This window comes from Pogona vitticeps, chromosome 10 (genome assembly GCF_051106095.1).
Source record: "Pogona vitticeps strain Pit_001003342236 chromosome 10, PviZW2.1, whole genome shotgun sequence".
In the NCBI taxonomy this organism is placed as follows: Eukaryota; Metazoa; Chordata; class Lepidosauria; order Squamata; family Agamidae; genus Pogona; species Pogona vitticeps.
Window position 1 is genome coordinate 14,011,568 of NC_135792.1, and position 23,989 is coordinate 14,035,556.

The 23,989-nt window shown below is 40.5% G+C and overlaps 1 protein-coding gene and 1 long non-coding RNA gene across 10 annotated transcripts in view; both read right to left on the reverse strand.

Annotated features, from left to right (window-relative positions):
- The window catches only part of LOC144584358 (uncharacterized), a 131,609-nt gene that overhangs the window by 82,105 nt on the left and 25,515 nt on the right, over positions 1–23,989 (reverse strand). The gene's annotated exons all lie outside the window — the stretch shown is intronic.
- Positions 1–23,989, reverse strand: part of CEP89 (centrosomal protein 89) — a 93,723-nt gene that overhangs the window by 51,535 nt on the left and 18,199 nt on the right. For 7 of the 9 annotated variants that reach the window (XM_072980676.2, XM_072980677.2, XM_078380352.1 and 4 more), the window contains 9 exons: positions 19,854–19,996; positions 17,450–17,500; positions 15,713–15,796; positions 13,499–13,606; positions 12,847–12,958; positions 11,293–11,473; positions 9,157–9,324; positions 7,580–7,721; positions 5,759–5,848 (listed from right to left, as the gene is read on the reverse strand). In XM_072980676.2, the coding sequence (XP_072836777.2) occupies positions 5,759–5,848; positions 7,580–7,721; positions 9,157–9,324; positions 11,293–11,473; positions 12,847–12,958; positions 13,499–13,606; positions 15,713–15,796; positions 17,450–17,500; positions 19,854–19,996 (1,079 nt within the window). Of the gene's footprint in view, positions 1–2,066; positions 2,132–5,758; positions 5,849–7,579; positions 7,722–9,156; positions 9,325–11,292; positions 11,474–12,846; positions 12,959–13,498; positions 13,607–15,712; positions 15,797–17,449; positions 17,501–19,853; positions 19,997–23,989 lie in introns of all 9 variants that reach the window. The other 2 variants (XM_072980680.2, XM_072980682.2) reach the window with 1 other exon arrangement.

Below are 23,989 nucleotides of genomic sequence, written 5' to 3' on the forward strand. Positions count from 1 at the left end.
GAGGGGAGCACCTCTCAGGAAAGCCATGGAAGATAAAACAGCTCTTGTGGAGTGAGCTCATATAGTGGATGGTAGAGGTTGCCTCACAAGGTTGTAGGAGAGGGTGATAGTGTCCATGAGCTGTCTGGCCAACTACTGTGCAGAGACGGGGGCACCTGCTGCATAGTGTTTGTAAGTGACGAAGAGCCTTGTTCTTTTACGAAGACACCACGTCCTGGCTGCGTAAAAGGCCAGAGCACAGCATACATCCAGGAAGGGGAGAGATCTCTTAACTGGGGACAAGTGACAGGCAAAAAACAGGCAGGATGATAAGCTGTGAAAAGTTAAAACTGGGGTGAACCTTAAGAAGAAAAGAGAAGTCAGGATAAGCTACCACTTTGTCCTTAAAGCTCCTGCCAACCTAGTAGTTCAAAAGCATGTAAAAATGCAAGTAGATAAATAGGGACCACCTCGGTGGGAAGGTAACAGCGTTCCATGTCTAAGTTGCACTGGTCATGTGACCACGGAAGATTGTCTTCGGACAAACACTGGCTCTATGGCTTGGAAACGGGGATGAGCACTGCCCCCTAGAGTCGGACACGACTGGACAAAAATTGTCAAGGGGAACCTTTACCTTTACCTTTTTGTCCTTAAAGAACTGAAGAAAGGGTGGGTTGTGGTGGAGGCCAGTTCACTGGCCCAGTGTGCAGATGTAATAGCCATGATCAAGGCTATCTTCAAGGTAAGGAAGCACAGGTGAGTGGTGGCCAGACATTCAAACAGGGGTCTCATTAAGCACCAGAGGACCAGTGGTAGGGTGACGGTGGAGGCCTTGTATCTGAAAACAAGTTATTGAGACTCTTGAGAAACCTTTTGAGTGTCAGGTTCCGCATCAGTAAGGATGTCTCAGAACCCTAAGGCTGGTTGGCGGAGAAGAAGAGACCACCCTGTTTTAGGGACAACATAAACTGACAAACCAGGGGAAAAGATGATTGGAGAGGTGATGGGCCGCTTGAGGACATGAAGAAGATGAACTTCTGCCACTTGTAGGAGCAGCACTTTCTGGTAGAGGGGTGGCAGAAACTTTGAAGAATTTCAGTTAGTGTGAGAAAAGCCTCCAGGCCATGAGGGCAGGAGTGTGGCGCTTGGGGTGGTGGATTCAACCACTGGCCTGGGACAGCAGGTGAAAAAGAGCCAGTAGGTAAAGGTAGTTGGTGCAGACCCGGAGGAGAGGTGTGAACCAGGCCTGATGGCAGCTGGGTTGGTTTGTGGGGCCTGGTGATCCTTGGGGAAGCATCATCTTTGCGCACCAGCTTCTTCCTCTTCTTTAAAAATGTGGGTTTCAAAGCAGAGTCCTTCGGAACCAAAGCCTTCAGTTTTAAATATTTTGAGCTTGAAGACTTAGAGGCCAGTAGCTGGGTCTTGGAGGAAAAAGTGTAAGCTCCCTGGCCTCACAGTGCCTGTCGGGCTTGGGGGATGAGGACAAATCTCTCGGGGGCTCCATGGGGGGGAGCAGCTTGACTTTCAAAAGGTGAATTTAAGGCAGTCCAACCGATGACAGAGGGTGGCTTTAGTGAACCCCCTACAGCGGTGACATGACTGAGGTTCATGCTCCTCTCCCAGGCAAAACAGGCAGAGGGAATATCCATCTGAGAGAGGGAGTCTGTTGCCACAGGCATGGCACTTTTTGAAACGGCCTTTTAGAGACCATAAAGGGTTGGGGAGAGGGGAAGGGTCTACAAGTAGATGTTTTGGGAACAAACCTCAAGAGACCCACTAAAAAGGACTTTGTCTGTAGGAGAAGCAACTCACAGAAAATGAAGAAAATCTGTTGATGATTAGATAGACAAAGAAAAAAGGACTACCACAAGGCAGTAAGCTCCAGAAAGTTCCTTTGATGCATCCAAAGTAGCGGCAGAAAAGGAATGTTATTGGTGCCAAGAAGTAATGTGGGAGGGTGGGGCCTCTAACAATCTCTTTGTTTTATGATCTAGAACGTTCCAAGGATTTGCACATGCACAATGCAATAACCATTACTGTGCATTCACAGAGACCATGGAGAAGAAAATTAAATACTTAGGAGATACCTTAGATCTGTCAGATCCTGATTTGGACAAATGATTCCTCCAGGAGCCTTATAAGATTTACTGACCTGCCAGGTAAAGAGAACAGATTCTATGACTCATCACAGCTGACATTATCCCAGGAAAGGGTTCATATCAGAATGAAAGCAAACGAGCAGTACTAAGCATTTCCAAACTCATCTGGGTATCTCATTATTGCAATAATTCCAGGCCACTCCAGAACTTGTTAATTCTATACAAGTTCTATTTATTTACATCCTTCCTAGGTTCCATGCTTACCAGCCAGGAGACTTACATGTTGAGAGAGCTTCTAGCTGAGGCATCTCCTAGTTGGGATAATGCCCCCACTTGGAGTAACTTCCTTAAAACCATGTTTGGGGCAGTACATCCTGAATGACTGTTGCATACTTTTATGTTTAAAATGTTTCATACATAAATAATACAGAATATTTTATCAGATAACACTCCTTACTGTTATCACACTAAATTAAGGAATTTTAATTACTTACTATGAGGCTAAAGCCTTATAAAACAAATGGCATTTTTTTTGTTTTCTACTTGCTTATTAAGAAGCAAACTACTTAAAATAACATTCATCTTTTTCTCCTTTTACACTGTTTTGTAAAAGTTTCTTCTGTACAATATATGATTATTCTCACTACAGGTATCCATGACTATTTTGTGGTATTTCTTTATTCATTAACATTACAGTGGTGTCCCGCAAGGCGATGATAATCCGTTCCATTGAAATCACTGTTTAGCGAAAACATTGTCTTGTGAAATGCGATTCCCCATTGGAATGCACTGAAATCCATTTAATGCGTTCCAATAGGGAAAATAGTTGTCGTTTTCCGAAAATCGCCCATACGGAAGCCATTTTGCGAAGTGCCGATCAGCTGTTTAAATCGCTGTCTTGCGAAGCATCGGTCCGAAAACACCCGTTTTGGGAAGATGCCGATCAGCTGTTAAAATAGTCATCTTGCGAAACATCGGTCCTGGAAAAAAAAACTGTCTTGCGAAGCACGGACCAAAACATTGTATAGCGAAAATCGCCTATAGGAAACACTGTTTTGCCAAGTGCTATGGCGATTGCAAAAACTCATCGTCATGCAGATTTGTCGTTTTGCGGGATAGTCGTCTAGTGGGGCACCACTGTACAGGCAAATGTAACTCAAGCAGCAAAATAAATGGCACTCCATTTTTTTCTTTGTTATTGTCCACATAATGTAAGTACCATTTTGTTTACTTTTTCATTGCGAAAATATGGCACACAATTCAATGAATGGACTACTACTGTCTTACCTTATTAGTTCTCTTTGAACCAGTTGTTTTGGTTTTGTTCCCAGCTGTAGTTTTTCAATAATACTTTCACTTTTAGGCATCTCTTTGAGGCACATTTTAAAAATACTTTTATATTTTAGGGCAATATTTTTTGCAACCCACTCCAATTATATATATTTTTCCTGCCACATATTTCTATTAAAAATCCAGAATTGATAAATCATCAATCCAAATGGAGACTTCAGCCAAGAAATAAGAAGACTGAGTCTAGAAAGGGCAGCAATGAAGGAATTAGAAAAGATAATCAAATGTAAGGATGTGTCACTGGAGACCAAGACCAAGTTCATCCGTACCCAATTACTATGTAAGGGTGTGAAAGCTGGAGAATAAAGAAAGCTGACATGAAAAAAATATATTGGTTTGAAATGTGGTGCTGGAGGAAATTTGTGGATACCCTGGACTGTCAGAAAGATTATCTCTGGAGGCAAAAATGTTGAAACAGACTGCCTTACTTTGGACGCATCATGAGCAGACAGGACTGTCTGGGGAAGGTCAGTCAGCAGAAAAAGAGATGGGCTGATCCCCTAAAAGAAGCTATAGGCTTGAGTTTAGAAGAGTTGAGCAGGGCAGTTGAGAACAGGACAATTTTTAAAATTGTTCAGTCACAGAGTCATCATAAGTCATAGGCAATTTGACAACACATAACAATAACAACATCAGCTTTCCACTGTAGGAAAAAATAAGTGTGTGCTCTTTCATAATTTTGGACTGAAACCTCCAGAATTCTCTGGAATTCTCCAGGCAGAAGAGTTGCAGCCAGAAATATAAGAATGCAGATTAGTTTTCTAGTTATTTCCTGTCACTGCCTCCTCCAGCCTATCTCTACTTTCAGAAACAAGGAAGCTGCCATGGTGCCACCTGGAAGTCATAGATTTTCCTGGGAGATACAGTTCTTTTGGAGGCATCTTCCATAGCATCTAAGGAGCAGGAAGACCAAGATTCCTCTGCACCCTGTAGTGGCTACTTGATCTTAAGTCAGACTTTTCCAAGCTAGTACCCTCCATGCTTACTGGAGGACAACTCCAGAATCCCAAGCTACCGTCTTCTTCTGTTCTTGTCCACTTCATTAATAGTGACACTAACAGTTTTCCTAATGAACTAGCTAAGCACAACAGGATGTAGCAGTCCAACACCTCTGGAGGGATGAGGCTTCTGAAGATTTGCATAGATAATTAGGATTGGCCCATCATAAGTAGCAATCTGTAGTAAGAGCACACAGTGCAAGTGGATTGGCCTATTCATTCATCCCCCCCAAATTAGATATATAAGTGGAGACACAAATATTTTATTTTGATTAAAGTTATACTCAGTTACTATTTTTCTTCTAGAATTAAAAAGAAAAAGAGAAAAATAAGAATTAGGCCCACTGCCAATATAACTCCAGAGTTTTGTTTTAAACAAAATGTTTATATTAAAGCTTGGCAGAAGAAAGAGAATTTATTTATTGCATTTACAAAATGCAAAACAAGTTGATGAAATTGCAGGGCAAAACTGCCCCAAGCTTGAAGTTATGTGATACAAAAAGGATATGATGTATATAATTACAGAAATTGCTGCAGAAAAACAAGTTGACAAGTTTACAATAACATTACCAAATCCTATCTATCGTCATAATATGAAAATGATGGTGTCATAATATGAAAATAATGGTGTGACCGGTCACGTGCGTAGTCAGTGGCTTTGGGACAAACAGACTTCAATTTCCCTGAGAGAAATAGCACTATAACGACAGATTAGTAAACTGATTAGGCTATCTGGACTAAATCTGTTATTCTTTACAAGGATTATGTGAAAAATCTGTCATCTTAGTTCCATTTTACAGACAGTGAAACACAGAAAATACTGTATATGGGTTCAGTCCAGTCAGAGAATCTGTCTATACAAACTAACTGACATTTCCAAATGGAGGTGTCCTTTTCAGATGCCAGTCCATTCAGACTGGTCTGAGGGGGAGATTAAATGTTTCTACTGCTTGCAAAGAATTTACCACATAATAAATCTTTTGCTAGTTTAGGCAATCTGTTTCTCAGTCCCTCATGGCTGTTTCCTGGTTGCTTTTTTCACATTTTTCTTTCTGCCCGATGTGGAACATCTCATGATGTACCATGGAACAAAGGCAGGAATATGAACAGAAATGGGGAAAGTGCTGTTCTCATACTATTTTATAATTCTGTAGTTCCAACACATTTTCCAAGTGCTTCCTATTACTGCACAAATCCAGTGCATACACCTTAGCAAAGATGTTATTAGATGAATGCTACACTATTTTTATCTGCTTCTGATTCTAATTTCTACAAATAAAATACATACACCATACTGTACCACATAGATACAATTCAAAATATTTTACTCACCTTCACTTTCTCTTCCAATCTTCCTAAACGTACATTTCCTTCAATTATTTTGCTGAGAACACCATCCTTCTCTTTTTCCAAGCAACTGACCTGGAAAAAAGAGATGGATATATGAGTTACAATGGATTTTGTTATGGAACTTTCCCCCAATTGCTGAATTCAAGGTTCCTAGATGCCTGCAAGTTTCCTTTAGGAACAAAGAAAGCTGCCTTACATCAAGTTAGATTATTTGTCCATGTAGCCCAATATTATCTGTTCCAATAAGCAACAGCTCTCTCAAGGCTCAGATACAGGTCTATTCCATCGAAAAACAATATTTTTTCAATATATTCAAAACAGTACTTTTTTGTAGCAGAAGTCTGTGAATCCGCCACCCAATAGAGCCATTGCCATTTCCAGCCTTTGTTACCACTCCTGAATATCCAGATACAGAACCTACAGCCTTCTGTATGGAAAGGGTATGCACTATCACTTCATTGAAGCATTAAGCCTGAAAAAGCAACTGTAGAGGAATGCGGGCCTTAACAAAATCAATAAGTTCTGAATATATTAAACTATTAGAAATTGCAGAAATCATATAAGGCCAACATGACAGAAAAATGCATTATAGCATGAATATTTTCCGTACTTTTGAAAAAGAAACACAACATACCTGAAATGTTGAGTAATTTGCCACAATCAACCACTTCGACTATACACAGTAATCTATATACTTTGCATTTTCCCAGTGACTATATGAAAATGCTCTAAACATTATTTAGAATAAAGAATAACTGTGTGGTCCAAACAAAATAAAATACAAATGCAAAAATAAGCAATGCCTTTAAGGACTACTAAAAATCACCATAAAATACACAGCTTTTCGTGGATTAAAACACTACATCAGGTTTTTACCAGTGTGAACTTAAAAGTACAAAGGTTCATGGGAAAGATGGATTTTGCCAAAAAAGTTACTCTTAGATGTAAAGTCCAAAAGTTCATCTTGCCATGAACTTTTGGATTTTAAGTTCTTCACACTGGTACAAACCTGATGAAGTGGTGTTTTAATACACAAAAGCTCGTGTATAGTATTATTATTTTTTTAGTGATCTATAAAAATATTGCCTACTTTTGCATTTAAAAATTATTTGTTTATCATGATGAGGACAGTCCAAATAAATATAGCTTCAACTTCAGCAAAGCTCTCCTGTACTATAACCATACATAACAAGGACAACAAAATCAACACAGGGCAAAAGGTGAAGGAAAAAGAGCTTTCTGACTTGACGTTTACTAGTCCTGCAATGAGCAAAACTGAGGATAAAGGACAATGTTGCACTGTTTTTTCTATACAAGGTGATGGAACAGTACAGAACATTCTTATCCTTTTCCTTGCTTTCTCTCTCTTATTCTCTTTAAATTATAAAAAAACCACAAATACTTGTTCATTCTTTGGTTAAGATCGTGACCTTGTAGTCAGCATCTGATTATCAAAGGGCTGTTTGAAAGTGTTTAGCTGTAGGCACCTGTCTCAAGAAGGAAATTAAAGAAACCAAATTGTTCCTTATCGGAAGTGACAGCTTAGCTTTCAGTTACATCAGCTTTCTCCCACAAAACTGTCTTCTTTTGAAAAAACTATGGCTGTTTATACCAGATCAAAATTATGGAACGTGTCTCACTTTACAACTCACATTGCTGCATGTTTTATACCCCCCCCCCTTTCTTTGGTAATGGTTGCACAAATCAAGATGGTGTTCAATTTGAGGCTTAGTACTATAACCCAAATATTGAGGCGCATGGGGAGCATCAATAGTCAGTGACTTTAAAAAAGAAAAGAATTACCAAGTTTAAAAGCTGATCACGTTCTTGAGTTACAGTTTCTGCCAAGGTGATGAGTTTTGCTAGGTACTTATATGCTACCATCTCTTTTTCCATTGCATCTTCCAGCTGCTGCTTTAGAAGACCTATTTTCTTCTGTAATTGCCTACAAGATTTTTTTGAAAGGCAGAAAGATAGTTTAGGAAGACATTTATGATCATTAATATTGTAATCCAATTCTCATTTAATTCAAAACACGTAATGAATTCACTGGAATAAGGGTTTAAACAATCACTTATGTGGCTCTGATTCTTCTTTGCAATATTTTGCCTATTAGTATATAAATCACATACAATCTGCATTACAGTTAGATGTTGGTAGGGATGTGCCATCTGGATTTTGTGGACTTCAGTTCCCAGAATTCTCCAGTAATTGCCCAGGCAAAATTCTGGGAGTTCCGGCCCACAGAGCCATGCCTATATTTTGCTCAGCTGGAGCAAGACCTGTCTACCAGTATTTAGAAGAGGAACAGAAAGGAAAAGGAAACTACTCCAGGTGAATGACTGACTACAAAGGTGTTGTTAATGTGAGGGATTTGGTTATTGGGATCATGGGCTAAGCTTTCTAGATCATGGCCTGCTAGCAAGAGATCATTGTAGGTCACAATCTGAATGTGAGCGAACAGTGATGTGGGTATGAAAAAGGCAAATGCTATTTTAAGCTGCATTAATGGAAGTGTAGTCTCCAATTCATGTGAAGAACTAGTTCCCTTCTATTCAGCATTGGTTAGGCCTCATCTTGAACACTGTGTCCAGTTCTGGACAATGCTCTTTAAGAAAGATGTAGAACAGTGGTTCCCAACCTTGGACTCCCCAGATGTTCTTAAGACTCCCAGAAGCCCTTACTAGCACAGTTAGTGGTAAAAGCTTCTAGGATTTACAGTCCCAGAACATCTGGGGACCCAAGTTTGGGAACCACTGGTTTTAGACAAAATGGAGCATGTTCAGAGGAGAGCAACAAGAATGATCAGGGGACTGGAAACCAAGCCCTATGAGGAGAGACTGAAAGAGCTGGTCTCGAGAAAAAAAGGCTGAAGGGAGATATGACAACATTCTTCAAGTATTTGAAAGACTGCCATACAGAGGAGGGGCAGGATCTGTTCTCAGTCCTTCCAGAGTGCAAGACATGTAATAATGGACTCAAGCTACAGGAAGTCAGATTTTGGTTAAATATCAGGAAAAACCTCTTAACTGTTAGAGTAGTATGGCGATGGAATTTATTACTTCAGGAGGTGGTGAATGCTGGAAGCATACAAGAGACAATCAGAAAACTACCTGTCACATAAGCTCCTTCCAACTACATTACTCTATGGTTCTACACAGAATGACATTTTCCTTTTTTCCCCCTCAATTGTGAAGGCAAAAATATGTTCCAATTAAAAACAAAACTCAGATTATTTCTGTTTAATTTTAGCAAACTTCATGCTCATCTATGCAAAATTATCAGTCTTCCAAATGCAAACAGGCAATTTTGTTTTCTACAACCAGGTTATCCAAAATTCTTGCGCAGAAGCATTAAGCAAAAGAACAAGATTCCCAAACCTTTTCATCTTCTGAGCTACCACCAGTTCATCTTCAGAAACCTTATTAGCAGCTGCTAGATCATTTTTCTCTAACAGAAGGCCTTTTTTTTCTGCTTGCAGAGATGCTAGTTTTTCCATCAGTTCCTGTACCTCTTTTTCTCTCTTCTCTTGCTCCTCTTGCAACTGGCTACAGAAAACAACCATAAAACACGCAGAAAATCAAAATAATTATTTTCCTCATAGAAATGAACAATGAGAAATTGCATAATTGCAGAAAGATATTTCCTTTGATAAAGTTACTATTGTGAATATTAAAAGCTGCAACTGCAATGAACAACAAAGACAGTTTGTTCCATTTCGAACAACATACAGAATAAAATATTCATTGTTTGGTATGAAGAACTGTGTGTTAAGCACTGACTGCAACAAAAATGGGTTTTGGTGAAAATAAGAACCCAGTATTGATGTGATGCGAATTTCTGCTTTTATTGTGCATGTTTATAAAAACAGAAACAACAATACATTGGGCAGGTAGGCACAGTGTTACTGAAAATTGCTAGCGTCATAGCACGCATGGAGAGGAAATGTAACCCTTTTGGTCCCTGTTTTTGATAGTGCTTGCTTTAGAATGAAATTCCCAAATGGTATGAATGGGAAACGTTCTTCTGGGGCAAACAATGGATGAGACCAGGGGTCTATTTAGTACGGCACTCATATAGTAGCTAAACTGTCATGGAAGCCCAAAAACTCAACATAATTACAATTGTACCCTCCATATTCTGTTCCCAGTAACTGATATAAACATAGATATACTATCAAAGATACTGGAAGTGATATACAGCTATTCAATGGTTCTTGTTTTTGTTACATGCTGTCAGGTTGCTTCCAACTAATGGCAATGTTACTAGCGCCCTCCAGCTACAGGAAATGATCAAGGAATGGCTTATCACCACCACCACCACCACCCAGTGAGTTTCCACAGCCATGGGGGGATTTAAATCCAGCTCTCTTGAGTTTCAGTCCAACACTCCAGTTGCACCACACTGCCTCTCTCTAATTTCCATGAATTTCTCTAATCATCCCGAAGGAACCTTCCTCAGGATTACAGAAAGAAAGAGGAATGGTTACATTTCTTTTCCACATCTGCTGTAATCCCGAATAATTACCAGGATCCCCTGTAAATGATGCTAATATACCTAATTAGTGATAATGCTGCATCTTTATAACTGCATATCTAGGAGTAAGTAGCGCTTAACTCAGTAGAACTTCTGAATACAAATACCTGTATGTTGGACTGTCTTGTAATTTGGACACACATACCAGCTAGTAGGGATGTGCCATTTGGATTTTTTGGACTCCAACTCCCAGAATTCTCTAAAAATTTACCAGACAATGTTCTGGAGGTTCTAACACACAAAGCCACATCTGCAAACATCTTTAGACACCTATATTTCACTCACCTGGAGCCTCTACTGGAGCTTCAGTCCTGTCTCAAGCCTACCTCTTAGAATTAATGTACAACAAGGAAGCTGCCTATGGTGTTTTCTTTCTCACTGCCCTTCAGGATCTATAGATGGTTCCTCCCAACGACCTACAATGTCCAGAAAGCACCATGGCAACTTCTTTTTCTGCACAGAAACAGGAGGGGATGGCCCGAGCCAGGCTTGGAACCTTCAAGAGAAATCTTGCTCTGAGTCAGTGAAATATAGGTCTCTGTAGGTGTGGGTCTGAAGGAGTAAGAAAGGAGATCTCAAAAAGTCACTGCCATTTACTGCAAGACAATACCGAGCCAATTTGAACAATATGAAGTTCCCTAATGTCCTAATAGAGATTAAAAGATAATTTGTCACAGATACATATATCATAGCTATGTCATCTGGTACCTAATTTAAAAAAGGTTTCAAGCTAGTGAACTATGGGATTACTTAGTCTTAGTGAGTAATACAGGCACTCTTATTTCATGACTGAGGTCACTGATGGAGAGAGTACACAATTCCAAAACCTATGCCTGATCTCTAAAGAGAACATTTTTATGTACTACATTAACACTTTCAAATGAGTATAAATAAAGAAAAAACTGGAAAATACAGTTGGCAAAGCTTTTTATGGTATTTAACAGGCATTTTGCTGGTATTTTCCATCATCACATCCTTACCTTTTAATTTTATTTATCAGTGTAAAATGCTCCTCTAGAGTTATATGATCTTGAACACTGGCTTTTAACTCTTTGTATGTGAAGCGCAATTCATCCAGCTGCTTCTGACACTCTCTCATCTCCTCTCCTTGGTTCTGTTTTTGGGCCTCTAAAACCATTAGTTGCTTTGCTAATCTGGAACCTTTAAAAGGGAAAAATAACAAGTACACAAAACATTTGAGACAAAATTGGTACCTGCCTTAGGAAATAATATTTTGTACCAAGCTATCTTCTCTGACAATTTACTGATACTTCTAGTTCTTTATCAATATTTCTTAATCTAATTCAGTGGCTGAACTCCAACTAAAGAATTACACTGCTATTAAGTCCAAAAGGTTATATTTTAGTAGCTAATTATCATTAGTTAAGAAATCAGCAGAGGCATTTGTGTATACTACACCATATGACTAGTATGCGACATCAAATGCGTACACCAACATCTTACCTAGAGGCAATTATCAGTGAAATTCACACTGGAGCATATAAGTAACAGGATTCTGGCCCAATGGCTCTTACATTTTGTTAAACTACAGTACAGTAGGACTCTAGTATCTGCAGAGACTGGTTCCATTATCTACTGTGGAATAAGAGGGAAACTTTATATACAGCATGCAAGGGGGCAAAACAAAGGGCACAAGGCCCTTGTATCTTGTATATACGCCTAGAGTGGTCTTAAGTGACTAGATAGGTGGGGTAAAAATAAAATAAATAAAAAATAAATAAAATAAATATAGGGCTGTGGGAAACTGTGGATACCAATTGCACAGATACAAGGGTCCTACTGTACTATACTTGAAAGTACCTTTCAAAAGTTTTGAATATTTAATACAGATTTGTTAAATATGTATTAAAGGGTCTGTAGGATAGCTCAGTGGTTTAGGTATCTGGCTGAACGGCTAGACGCTGGGAGTTTGACTCCCCAGTGTGCTTCCTTGACGGGGGCTGGACTCAATGATCCATAGCATCCCTTCAGACTTGCAGTTCTAAAATGATAATCTGTCAGAGGAAAAGGTTATGAAAGCACTAAGGTTGTCATGGTCTGTTCAACAGAATATGCAACATTTAAGAGGCTCATACAGAAATTGCTATGTGATCCATTTGCAGAAACAAAGTTCTGGGTTGGGTAATATGTTGCAGGATCAAATCTTTTTACTTCCCCCATCATTAATTCTCCCCCTTTTACACCATCAATATCATCAATGAATGATATTATGTAATATATTTTAAACTCTGTCACTGCTGAATATCAATTCACTGTAACCAAGAATGAGCTCAAAGGTAAATATTGTATTAAAGTTTACAATGTATAATAGTTAATTAAGTGTTAAAAACAACATAAACATATTCTTGGTGAGATTCTACAAAATAACTAATAATCAAATTGTCACTCATCAGCAACACCTGTCATTCTAAACAGAATGACAAAATCCTTTATTCAGGGCCAATGGTGGCTTATACGTCTACCCATTCTCAGCATGCAAATGCGAACAATATAGCTGAAGAAAGTTATTTTACTTTCTTGGACATGTTGATTAAGGCTGTCTTTTGCTTTTGCTTGTTGTATCTTAAGCTGTTCCATTAGTACTGTGTTCTCCTCTACAACGAGTTTGGCTTGGCTTTGCAACTGCTGCCTGTAAATAATGATTGATTTGAAAATGAAATTTACTCAGTCTTTGTAAAAAACAACAACAAAAGCATCAAATGGAAATAAAAAATGTAAGTAATGATTGTGAGGCCAGCTGTTTAAAAGTGAGCATATGACCACATGTTTTGTTCTTGGAACCATCAATATAACACTGACACATCCACAGCAATTGCTTTTCCCAAGGAAACTATGGAGTCTTTCTTCTGTTTTGATGCAGTGTGTAAGCATGTGCCATGTAATCCTATCCATTCTGTAGCTTCAGCTGCAGAGAAGGCAAGAGTAAGCCTGGGCTAGTTATGTTCACCAGGATAAAGAACCCTGCCTGTGATGACAATTTCTGAATTTCACCTATACTCTTCCACTGGATGTCTATAAATAGTATCTAGAGCAATCACATTAGTCTGGCTTCTGAATATTTAAACAAGTCTGGATATTAGGAGACCTACCATAGCTCAGGATAATCATGAACTATTTACATACAGTGACAAAGAAATCATTTAATAACTTCATATATGAAAATACTTGCCATTCTTTGGTGGTAACAGAGCTAGTTCTACTTAATTGCTTGTGTAACTCTTCATTTTCCTTCACTAACTCTTCAACCCGCGCTTTAAACATCTTCATGTCCTCCTAAAACAGAAGTGATAAAAAAAATACAAAAATTCACCTTTTGTTTTAACTTCATATTCTTTCAGGAACTATGAAGAGCTACACTAGGTCACATGAAAGTCCTATCTGGACTATTTACACAATAGTGAACCATTCCTATAGGAATCTCATTTAAAGGACAGGAAAACAGCTGCACCTTCCAATCTATGCTCTGCAGTCATATTAGCAAGGTGAGGGAGTGACCAAGGAAGGCCTGTACTTTATGTGAGCAGACACCTCAGTAAACAATCTCCAAGATGAATTTTTGCAGCTGTAGAGAAGGCTGGAGAAGTGTCCTTGGTACATGATGAGAGACGCAATTGTCCTTTGGCCATGTTTAATGAGGACTATAGGGGAACACCCAGACTACCTTGCGCTAAAACTCCTCCCAGTTAAAGATACTGAAATTAATGATATTGATGATATTTATTTTTGAGCTCCTTGGCCATAATAAGTACATGTAATCAATAATTTTTAAATGTTTAATACTAATTATATCTAATATAATGTCTTACTGTTTTTTATCCTGTGTTGTCTTCACAAGTAACCAGACATCCAAGGTCTTAACACAAAAGTTTTGCTTAATCTTTTTTTAGTTCTATTATTATTATTGTTTTGCCAAATAGTGTTACCATTTCTATTTTCTATAAGCTTCTAAAATGAATTTTTTGAATGACTATTAGAATAAGTTTCAAATACAGGTGCAATTAAAAAAGAAAAATCAAGGAAATATTAAAAGTTTAGATCTAATGTAATCAGTATAGAGTCAGTTTTAACTGGACACAACACTTAATCATAATGCACAGAGCTTTATGGGCATTACTAGAAACAAGTGGCGTTTCTATATCTTGAGAAAAAGGACATTTGGATTGCTGGGCATGGGTTCTCTGTCCCATTTTCTTGATTTTGTCTAGGTACCTGTTGCCTTCTTTCATGATGGAAACAAAGGCACCTTTTACTCTACAGCTAAAATCCTATTGGCTAAATCACACCTGCTGAAAGGATATGATATCACTGGCAGAGATTGATTTGCTCTAATAAAGACTTCTTCCCTCTGTTCCGTTGCTTGTCTGACTTGTGAGAAATCTGTTTTGTTGCATGGAAGCCACAGGAGAGAAGGAATATATACCTACCCCAATGTACCTCCTGTGAGATAAGATAGCCTGTGTAGTCACGGCCAAGATGCGGAATACTAGGATGTCACCAGAAAAAGGGAATGGTAAACCACTTCTGTGTATTCTCTACCTAGAAAACCCTGGAAAGGGTTGCCATAAGTCCTCTGGCCAGTGCAGTTCTATGATATTTATCCGTTTGCCATGTTTATCTGTTTATATGTACATCTGATTATTCAGATTATGGTATGGAACAAATACTATCTATCCAAGATTCAACTGAATACTGAGGCTAGTTTTCTCAAACTGCATCATTTCAGAACATGTCAGGTCCATGCTTGTATGCCACAATCTTCTTCTGAAGATGGGGAGGAATCCTCCACAAAAACATTAGTTCATTCTTCTCTAGTTGTTACCCTCCAAATGCTCTAGACTTCAACTAGAAGCACATTCTAGGGAACATGTATTTTGAGTATACTCTTTAAGGTGTCTTCAGTACTCTTTACAGCTATGTTACAAGAACAACATTGTCAAAACCTTTTCTAGTTACAGTGGTGCCCCGCATAGCGAGGTTAATCCGCTGTACGGGGCAGGAAAAGCCTATTGGAACGCATTAAACTTAGTTTAATGCATTCCAATAGGCGCCAAAACGTACCCTTCCAGCGATGTTTTCACTGGTCCGGCGGCCATTTTGGAGCCGCCGATCAGCTGTTCGGCGGCTCCAAAATGGCCGCCGGATGACCCGAAATGGCCCCGTCAGTGTTTTCGCGCCCTCCCCTTGCTTACCGAGGTCGCGAAAACGCTGCCGGACGCCCCAATCGTCGCAAAGCGAGTGCGGCGATTGGGGCAGTTCCGTATAGCGATCCCCAAAAAGGGATCACTATACGGATTCTTCGTTATACGGTGCGCTCGTTAAGCGAGGCACCACTGTACATTGTACCTGCACCTTCATTAAAGAATATATTTACCAACTTACCGCATGTGCATGAATCAGCTCTTCTTTTTCCCTCATTCTGTCTTCATATGCTAACATAAGGGGCGATAAGTATTTCATGTCCAGCTTTAAAAAAATAAATCAGTCTACTGAAATGCATTTCCATACTGTAATATCATTTTATAAAACTATGTGGAAATCCTTTAATCATCTGGCATTATTTTTTTAAGAACTGGATAACTCTTTAATAAAATTTATAAAACTGAGTGGAGATCCTTTAATCAGATGACATTTTTTAATAAATGGATAATTCAGTGGGCTAATCAAGACAGACAAAAGGATGAACAGTGACACCACCCCTACCCCTTACCCCACAAACTGAACAACAGACAACTCACAAACTGAAGATGTGTCTGCTAGAAAGGGCCAAATGTAAACAAACTAAGCTGAACAAAGTATTTATTTATTTATTTATTTATTTATTTATTTATTTATTTATACCCCGCCTATCTAGTCATTTCGACCACTCTAGGCGGCTTACAACATAAGGATAACAAGTTCTAAAAAAATTTATAACAATTAATTAATTAAATGATTCTATAAGATGGGAAAAATAAAAATAAATCAAATAAAGAGAAAAATAAGGAAAGAGGACAGGAATTAACTGGAAGGGAAGGCCTGTCTATACATCCATGTTTTTAGTTGGTTCTTAAAAGTACCCTACCAGACATGGGTACTGTGACAAGACACAATTTTTATCTACAGCAGTGTTCTGTGACAGTGTTCATTTTCAGGCTGTGTCCAGTAAGATGGGAGTCACTATAATTTATATAATGAACTGCTCATTTTATTCAAGGGATAACTGGTAGTCTCTCTGCTCTTTAGGCTCTGTACTGGGTGCTTCTGGTAGTCTCTCTGCTCTTTAGGCTTCGTATTGGGTGCTTCTCAAAAACTACCTGTCACCTAATCTTTTGCAGGAGCCTAGTCAGAGAGCTTAACCATTCCCTTGCATTTCTCCTTTCTTCAGGTTAATGGCTGTTGCTCCAGAGAGAAACCTGACAAGGCTCAAGTATGTGCTATGAAATTCTTCTGAGGATTTGAGTGGGGGTGCTTTCTGTTTGTTTGTTTTGGAACAATAACAATCATGATAATAATAATAATCTTAGAACTGCAGATTAGAGAAGGCACCCTAGAGATCATCAAGTCCAGTCCCTGTCAAGGAGGCCCAGTGGGGGAATGGAATCCCAACTTCTGGCTCTGCAGCCAGAGACCTAAACCACTGAGCAGTTTTGTTTTTTGTTTGCTCTGCTTTGGCTTTGTTTTGGCTGGAGGGATTCCTGTAGGCAGAGATCTCCTTCAGACTAACCACCTTATATTGTATCATATAGATGGGAAAAGTGAGACCTTTCAAATGTTGTTGAACTGCAACTCCTAACATGTTGGCATGGGGGAAACTGTGGTCATATATGTGATCATACAATACATGTGAAAGATCTCACTTTGCCCAACTTGTTCTAGCAGATTGTTCTTAGTCCTTGTACAGATACTTTAATTTGATCATAAACGCTTCTGCAGATGTATCAGTACTCCCATGCCACAGAATGTAGCAAGGCAACATTAAGAACCACAGGCCTGGTTCTTCTTCCAGCCATGAATAAAACAAATAATTAGGAATAGCACATATGACATAGTTCAAAGTGACACAGAAGTGAAATAACAGATGAGTGTCCAATAGCTAATCACAATCATAACCATTTCTTGGTTCAGTTTGCTACTTACCAGCCATGGGGGGATTGGCTTTTTCATTGGTAGGCTTCCAAATCTGACACCCTATGACAATAGAAACATTTCTGTGGTTAATATCTGGATGCCCCAAATCCTCACTCAAATGCCCCATAATCCGTTTAGATACTGCATTTTTAAAATGCTTCTAAAGTACAGGTGCTGTATCTTGAATATGACCCAAGTAAGCTACCAAGTTATCTTTCTCATCTCATTCTAAGATAGGCTAAAGCAGTTAACTCCTGGTACATAAGAGTGAGGTCTATGATATGAGTTGAGCCTAATTCCCCCCCCCCCAAAAAAAATGTCTTATATCTTACAATGAGACAGCTTTCCGTCTTTCTTATATCTATAGGTCTCCTCTTTTTCCTCTGTTCATGGATGCTCTACCTCCCAACTGGTGACTATGCCCTACTCAGTGATGTTTGGGTCACTTTCTGTTTAGGCAAAAAGTACATAGAAAGAGAACATGAGGGCCATTTCCCTGCCATAGATGGGGTTACACTCCCCCTAAAGGACAGGGTCCACACTTGGGGTGCTCCTTGACCTGGGTCTGACCTTAGAAGCCCAGGTAGATTCGGTGTCCAGGGCTGCCTTCTTACAGCTGTGGAGAATATATCAACTTCGCCCTTATCTGGATGAGCCGAGCCTGGCAGCAGCCACACATGCACTTGTAACAATCAGACTGGACTACTGCAATGTGCTATACATGGGGCAGCCTTTGAAGACAGTCCGGTGGCTGCAACTGGCACAGAACTGGGCTGCGCGGCTGGTAAGTGGTGCCGCCGCACAGACTCATATCACACTGATTCTGAAAAATTTACATTGGCTGCCAGTTGCTGCTCGGGCCGAATTCAAAGTGCTTAGTTTGACATATAAAGCCCTAAACAGCTTAGGACCTGGTTACCTAAAGGACTGCCTTCTTCCATACGAGCCTGCCCATCCTCTAAGATCAGGCCAGGAGGCCTTTCTGAAGGTGCCATCCCTGAAAGAGGTGAGGGGGATGGCATGCCGAAATAGAGCCTTCTCAGCTATTGCCCCCCAACTTTGGAACGCCCTCCCTATAGAGATCCGCCTGGCTTCAACACCTTTGGCTTTTTGGCACCAGGCAAAGACCTTTTGTGTTTAGTCAGCATTTTAATTAAATATTATCCTTTAGCTGGCCATATGAGCAGTAGAATTTATTAATATTAATGTTGTAATGACTTTTTAATATAAGGTATTATTATAATATTGCCTATTTGTAATGGTTTTAATGTTTTTAAAGTTTTAATATTGTTGTACGCTGCTCGGAGACCACTGGTAATGGCGCGGCTAAAAATCTTATAAATAAATAAATAAATAAATAAATAAATAAATAAATAAATAAATAAATAAATAAATAAATAAATAAATAAATAAATAAATAAATAAATAAAGGATGACAGTATAAAAATAGAGTTCTTCTCTATTTTATAAGAGTCTTTTGCATATATACTGTATATTTTAAATTCTAGCCATTTTGGAACTTGTTATACTGTATACAGCTATGAAGATGCTGTTTTGTTGACTTATTAGTTTTGTGTATTGACTCAATGTTTCAATGGTCTTTGGCCAAAATCTGAATAAAATTTATAGAGGTACACAACATTATGAAAGGTATGAAAAGGTTTTATGTATCCCTCTACCTCAATAATACAATTTATTTACATTGCCTTGAATATGGCTATTGAATATTCAAAGCAAAGCAATGGTCAAAATAATACGAAAGAAGCACTTCTTTATCCAGCATATAGTTAAACAATGAAATTCTCTTCTTGAAGATGTGATGGGTTTCCATCAAGCATTTCAGACTGGTTTTAAAACTGGATCAGAAACATTAATGGAGATTTATCATCATGATAGCTATATGACATCTCCAGCACCAGAGGAAACATATTTCCGAATGCCAGTTGCTGAGAATCAACTGGGAGACAGCTGTAGCCCTCACATCACGTCTGGCTGGCCAATGTAGGAAACAGGATGAGAGATTAGAGAGGTTTTTGGTTTGATCCGTCAGGACTCTTCTTACATTTATTTCCAAAGCCAAATCATTTTTATTTCAGGAAATCAGTACCCGTTCCTAATTTATTCACTTGTTCAAATCCTAGTTCCCACACTCAGAGAAAGAATTTGGTAATAATTCTTCTTCTCTTCTTGTTATTTTAATTTTCAAAAAAAGTTCTGACATTTTTAAAGGTATCTCAGAGTTAGGCTTTGCTATATCTCAGGAAAAAGGCAAACAGCATTTCACAGAACGTTAATCTGAATGAACTCTTTTGTCTTATTTGTCAAATATAATAAACAGAGAATATATGTCAAAAACAATCATAAGAATCCCAACAACTTCTGTTTTCTTATGAAACTTAAAACCAAATATTACCTCATTTGGTGAAACTGGTCTATATTTAGTCTGGTAGCGACTCAATTCTGCATTTAAACGATGAATAGTCATTTTCAGAGTGTCATTTTCATCTACCAGTTCCTGGGCCTGCTGTCTTAACAAAAGCAATTCTGTATGTTCTTCTGCAGTTAAAAAAAATGCATTAAATTTGTGCAATGACCTACTGGTTGTTGAAATAACTAATATGGGTAAGAGACATTCAGAACACTACATGAAAAGGATCAAACTCTAAATATAATATGTTTATAAGGCAAACATCTAGATACACATTTGCATTCCTAAAAACACCCATCAGATTTCTGTAATTTGAACATAAAGTAGGCTGAACAAGGTACAAAATGTTCATTATCAGTAACACTGGTCTTTATTTTGATAAGAACTATTTTTTTCTATTTTTTTCCCTTGGCCATGAAAAGTTCAAAGGCAACCAAAATAAATTTCTCTGATATTTTATTATGAGCTTCTAAGCATTTTGCAGGATGTGTAACCCTTTTCCACCAACACCTGACACAAGCCTATGACCCTGAGGCTAAACTTACCCTTGCTACCTTTATGAGAAGCACACTCGTACAAGTACATGTCAAGCTTAGCACACAGTAGTGAACAGTGAGCAGAACAGAGAAGTTGACTGGACAGCCTGCCTAGGGGTCTTTTCATCCTAAGCAGATCCTGCCTTGCACTAAAAGTACAGAAAGGACAATTAACTAAACTCTAATTTAAACATCAATATGTCTGTGTATTCCAACAGTCCTTATGGTTGGTTGGATACATCAGTAACTTAGGTATCTGGCTCCAGAGCCAGAGATCAAGAAAGTTCAATTCCTCACTGTCCCTTCCTAGAAGAACAGCCAATTTATGTGGCCTTGGACAAGCTGCTCAGTTTCAGAGTGCATTCAAAAGAAGGAAATGGTAGACCCATTCTGAATACTACCTAAAAAACCTGTAAAGGATTGCCATAAGTCAGTATCAACTTGATGGCACATAGTTAGCTATAACATCACACATTTTTGCGTTACCAACAGTACCAGAGATTCAAAAAGTGACCCTATTGGCTGGGCAGTTCTAGAAGTTGTAGTCTCAAAAATAACTCCAATTTCTAGTAAGGATAAATTAATTTTTCTAATAGTAGCAATGTCTAGATGCTAACTGCAACTGTAATAATAATCTCTCACATTATATATTATTTGAAAATCAAATAATATATAAGCTGTCATCCTTCAAATGTTGTTTCAGCTTGTACTGACTATATAAAATAGTGACAATGCAAATGTAAAATGCCAAGCCATAAGTATGCCTCAGGGTTCACAAGCTCATTGCTTTCCCTCCCCTACTTCTTGCACGGTCATGATGCAACCAGAAATCTTCTGTGAGGCTCCCAAAGTGGAAGCCATGGTTGGAGTGCCGCTGCTCCCGAAGAATAGCAGCCAGACCCAGACTTCCCCCCCACCATCCCCACCGCGACGGGAGGAGAAAGGAGTGGAAACCCCTGATTGGGGAGCAGAATGCGGCGGAACCCTTACCCTGAGCAAGGGGGTAGATACCCGGGACTTAGAGGAGGAAGTGAAGGGGTTAAAGATTGCCCGCGAAACGGGACGGATTCCGGCGGGAAAAAGAGGGGAGGAGATAGAAGCGGGGATGGGGGATATAAGGGGAAGACCAAAGGATATTCCAGGCGGTTGGGAGTGGGTCTGGATGGAGGACCCCTGGACCCACAAGTGGGAACAGGTCAGAGTACCCCATGAGGAGGCAGAAAGACGTCGCCAGCTGGGGCTAAAACCTCGCCCGTCTTACTGGGGAGAGACGGAGGCGAAAGAGTGGCGAAGGAAACTGCGGGAAGAGCGAGAGGCGGTTGCTAGAGAATTGGAACGCAAGCGCCAATGGCATATCGCCGAGTTGAGGAAGCTGGGGGGTTACCCGGCCCCTGGGGCTTCACAGTAGAGGACGGATCCTCTTGGGACGGATGGAGTGGAGACGAGGAGACCCTACCCTTGATATCCTTGGAAGAAGAGGTGAACCCTGGACCAGGGCCTGTGCCGCCTTCAACAGGACCATGGAATCCAGAGAACTCTAACCCATTTGTACATAGTTTGTGGACTCCTTCCAAGCCGAACCTTGGACTCCAAACGTCCCTGAACCCTTTCATGGGTATAGTTACAGATGATGTTAAAGTTGAAATAAATACGTTATCGTTTGATATTCCTCAAGAGTCTCGTCCGTTTATTGAAGAAAAGACAGCCCACACATTCGAACCCTCACATATTGGCGCCCAACGCGGGGGGCTGTCAGCCCCTCAAGAAACGGATGGATGGATACGACAAATAACAGAAGGTCAAGAGGCACTGATGCGACAACTGGCAGACCAGCAGAAACTAATCATAGATCAATTAAGTAGAACACAAATAGGAATATCCACCAAAGCAGCAGCAACGGAAGGAAGAGGGGCCATCGCACACCGGCCGCCAATCAAACTCCAAAAGATGGGTCCCCAAGATGATCCGGCGGCGTTCCTAAACATATTTGAACGTGTGGCGGTGTCGGCGCAATGGCCAAAAGACCAGTGGGCCCTAATCGTGACACCCTACCTGACGGGCCTGCCCCAAGAAATAGTGGACACGTTAGACCCTGAAGATGCGGGAGATTACGAAAAGGTCAAGACGGCAATCCTTAACACGCTGAATCTGAATGAGGAAGCCTATCGCAGACGATTTAGGGAGCTACGACTGAAGCCGGGCACGCACCCACGAACGGTGGCGCAAAAGATGAGAGTGAATGCCACGAGATGGGTACAACCGAAGGGTAAAACGGCGGAACAGGTGCTAGAGTTAATGATACTGGAGCAATTAGTATCAACGCTGAGCCCCGGACTCAGGAACTGGGTGGTGAAACACAAACCGACGTCGGTAGAAGGCGCTGTTACGCTACTGGAAGACTATCTAGGAGCGGAGGATCCATGGTTAAACCGCCCTGCGGCAGGGGGAGAGAAACCCCGGAGCAAAGACAAGATGGCGGAGGCAGCGATCACAGGAGCTCCACGAGGGACCCAGATGACGACCCCTAAAAAACAAGGCCCCGACCGCATCGAATACGTGAATACAACGGGGTCGCGAATTCCTCGCCCGACGATCACGACGGACCCGGCAAAGAGCAAGCTAGCGCCCACCTGGAACCAGGGGAAGGAAAAGATGACCGCCTGCTTCGGCTGCGGCCAGTTCGGCCACATCCGGAAATTCTGCCCGGCAGAAGAATATGCATGGGCCAACATTTACGCGAACGCCGCTAAGGTGGGTGAGAAGTTCCATCCCGGGTGGGTGGTAACAGCGGAGGTCAACGGCCAGAGAAAAAGGGCCTTAATAGACACTGGGTGCACCCGATCGTTGGTACGAGAACTAGAGGGACCGAGACTAGGGGAGACGGTGGTAGTAAGGTGCATCCACGGGGACGCCAAGGAATATGATACGGCCAGGGCAAACGTGACTATCGGAACTCAGGAGGCAACATTGGAGGTGGGAGTTGTCCCTGGCTTAACCCGCGAGATGCTGCTGGGCAGGGACTGGCCAGGCCTAGAGGATTTGGCGCGACGAGCAGAAGACGGATTGGTTGGTGAAAGAGGCGAGGGAGGAGGGGAAGGAGAAGTAATGCAGTTGTCCAGAGATCAAGTAAGGGGCCTGCAACAAGATGATCCTTCCCTGGAGTCCTGTTTCCAAAAAGCCAACTCAAAGGGAGAGACCCCGGTGAATGGGGAAGGGTTTGAGGTGCGACGGGGACTGCTGTACCAAATACGCCGAGGGGAACAGGGGGAGGAGTCAACCCTGGTAGTCCCGGACCACTTGAGGAGCTGGGTGATGCATTGGGCCCACGATCTGCCAGTGGCGGGACATTTGGCCACACAGAAAACTTTGGCCCGCATCCGCCAAAGGTTTTTCTGGCCGGACATGGTGAAGCACGTCGAAGAATACTGCAAATCATGCCCAAAATGCCAGATAACCCAACCCAAAACCGGCCCAGGGGTGGGCCTGGTTCCCATGCCATTGGTGGATAGACCCTTTGATCGAATTGCCATGGACATTGTTGGGCCCCTGACAAAATCTGAAGGGGGGCATCAATACGTGTTAGTG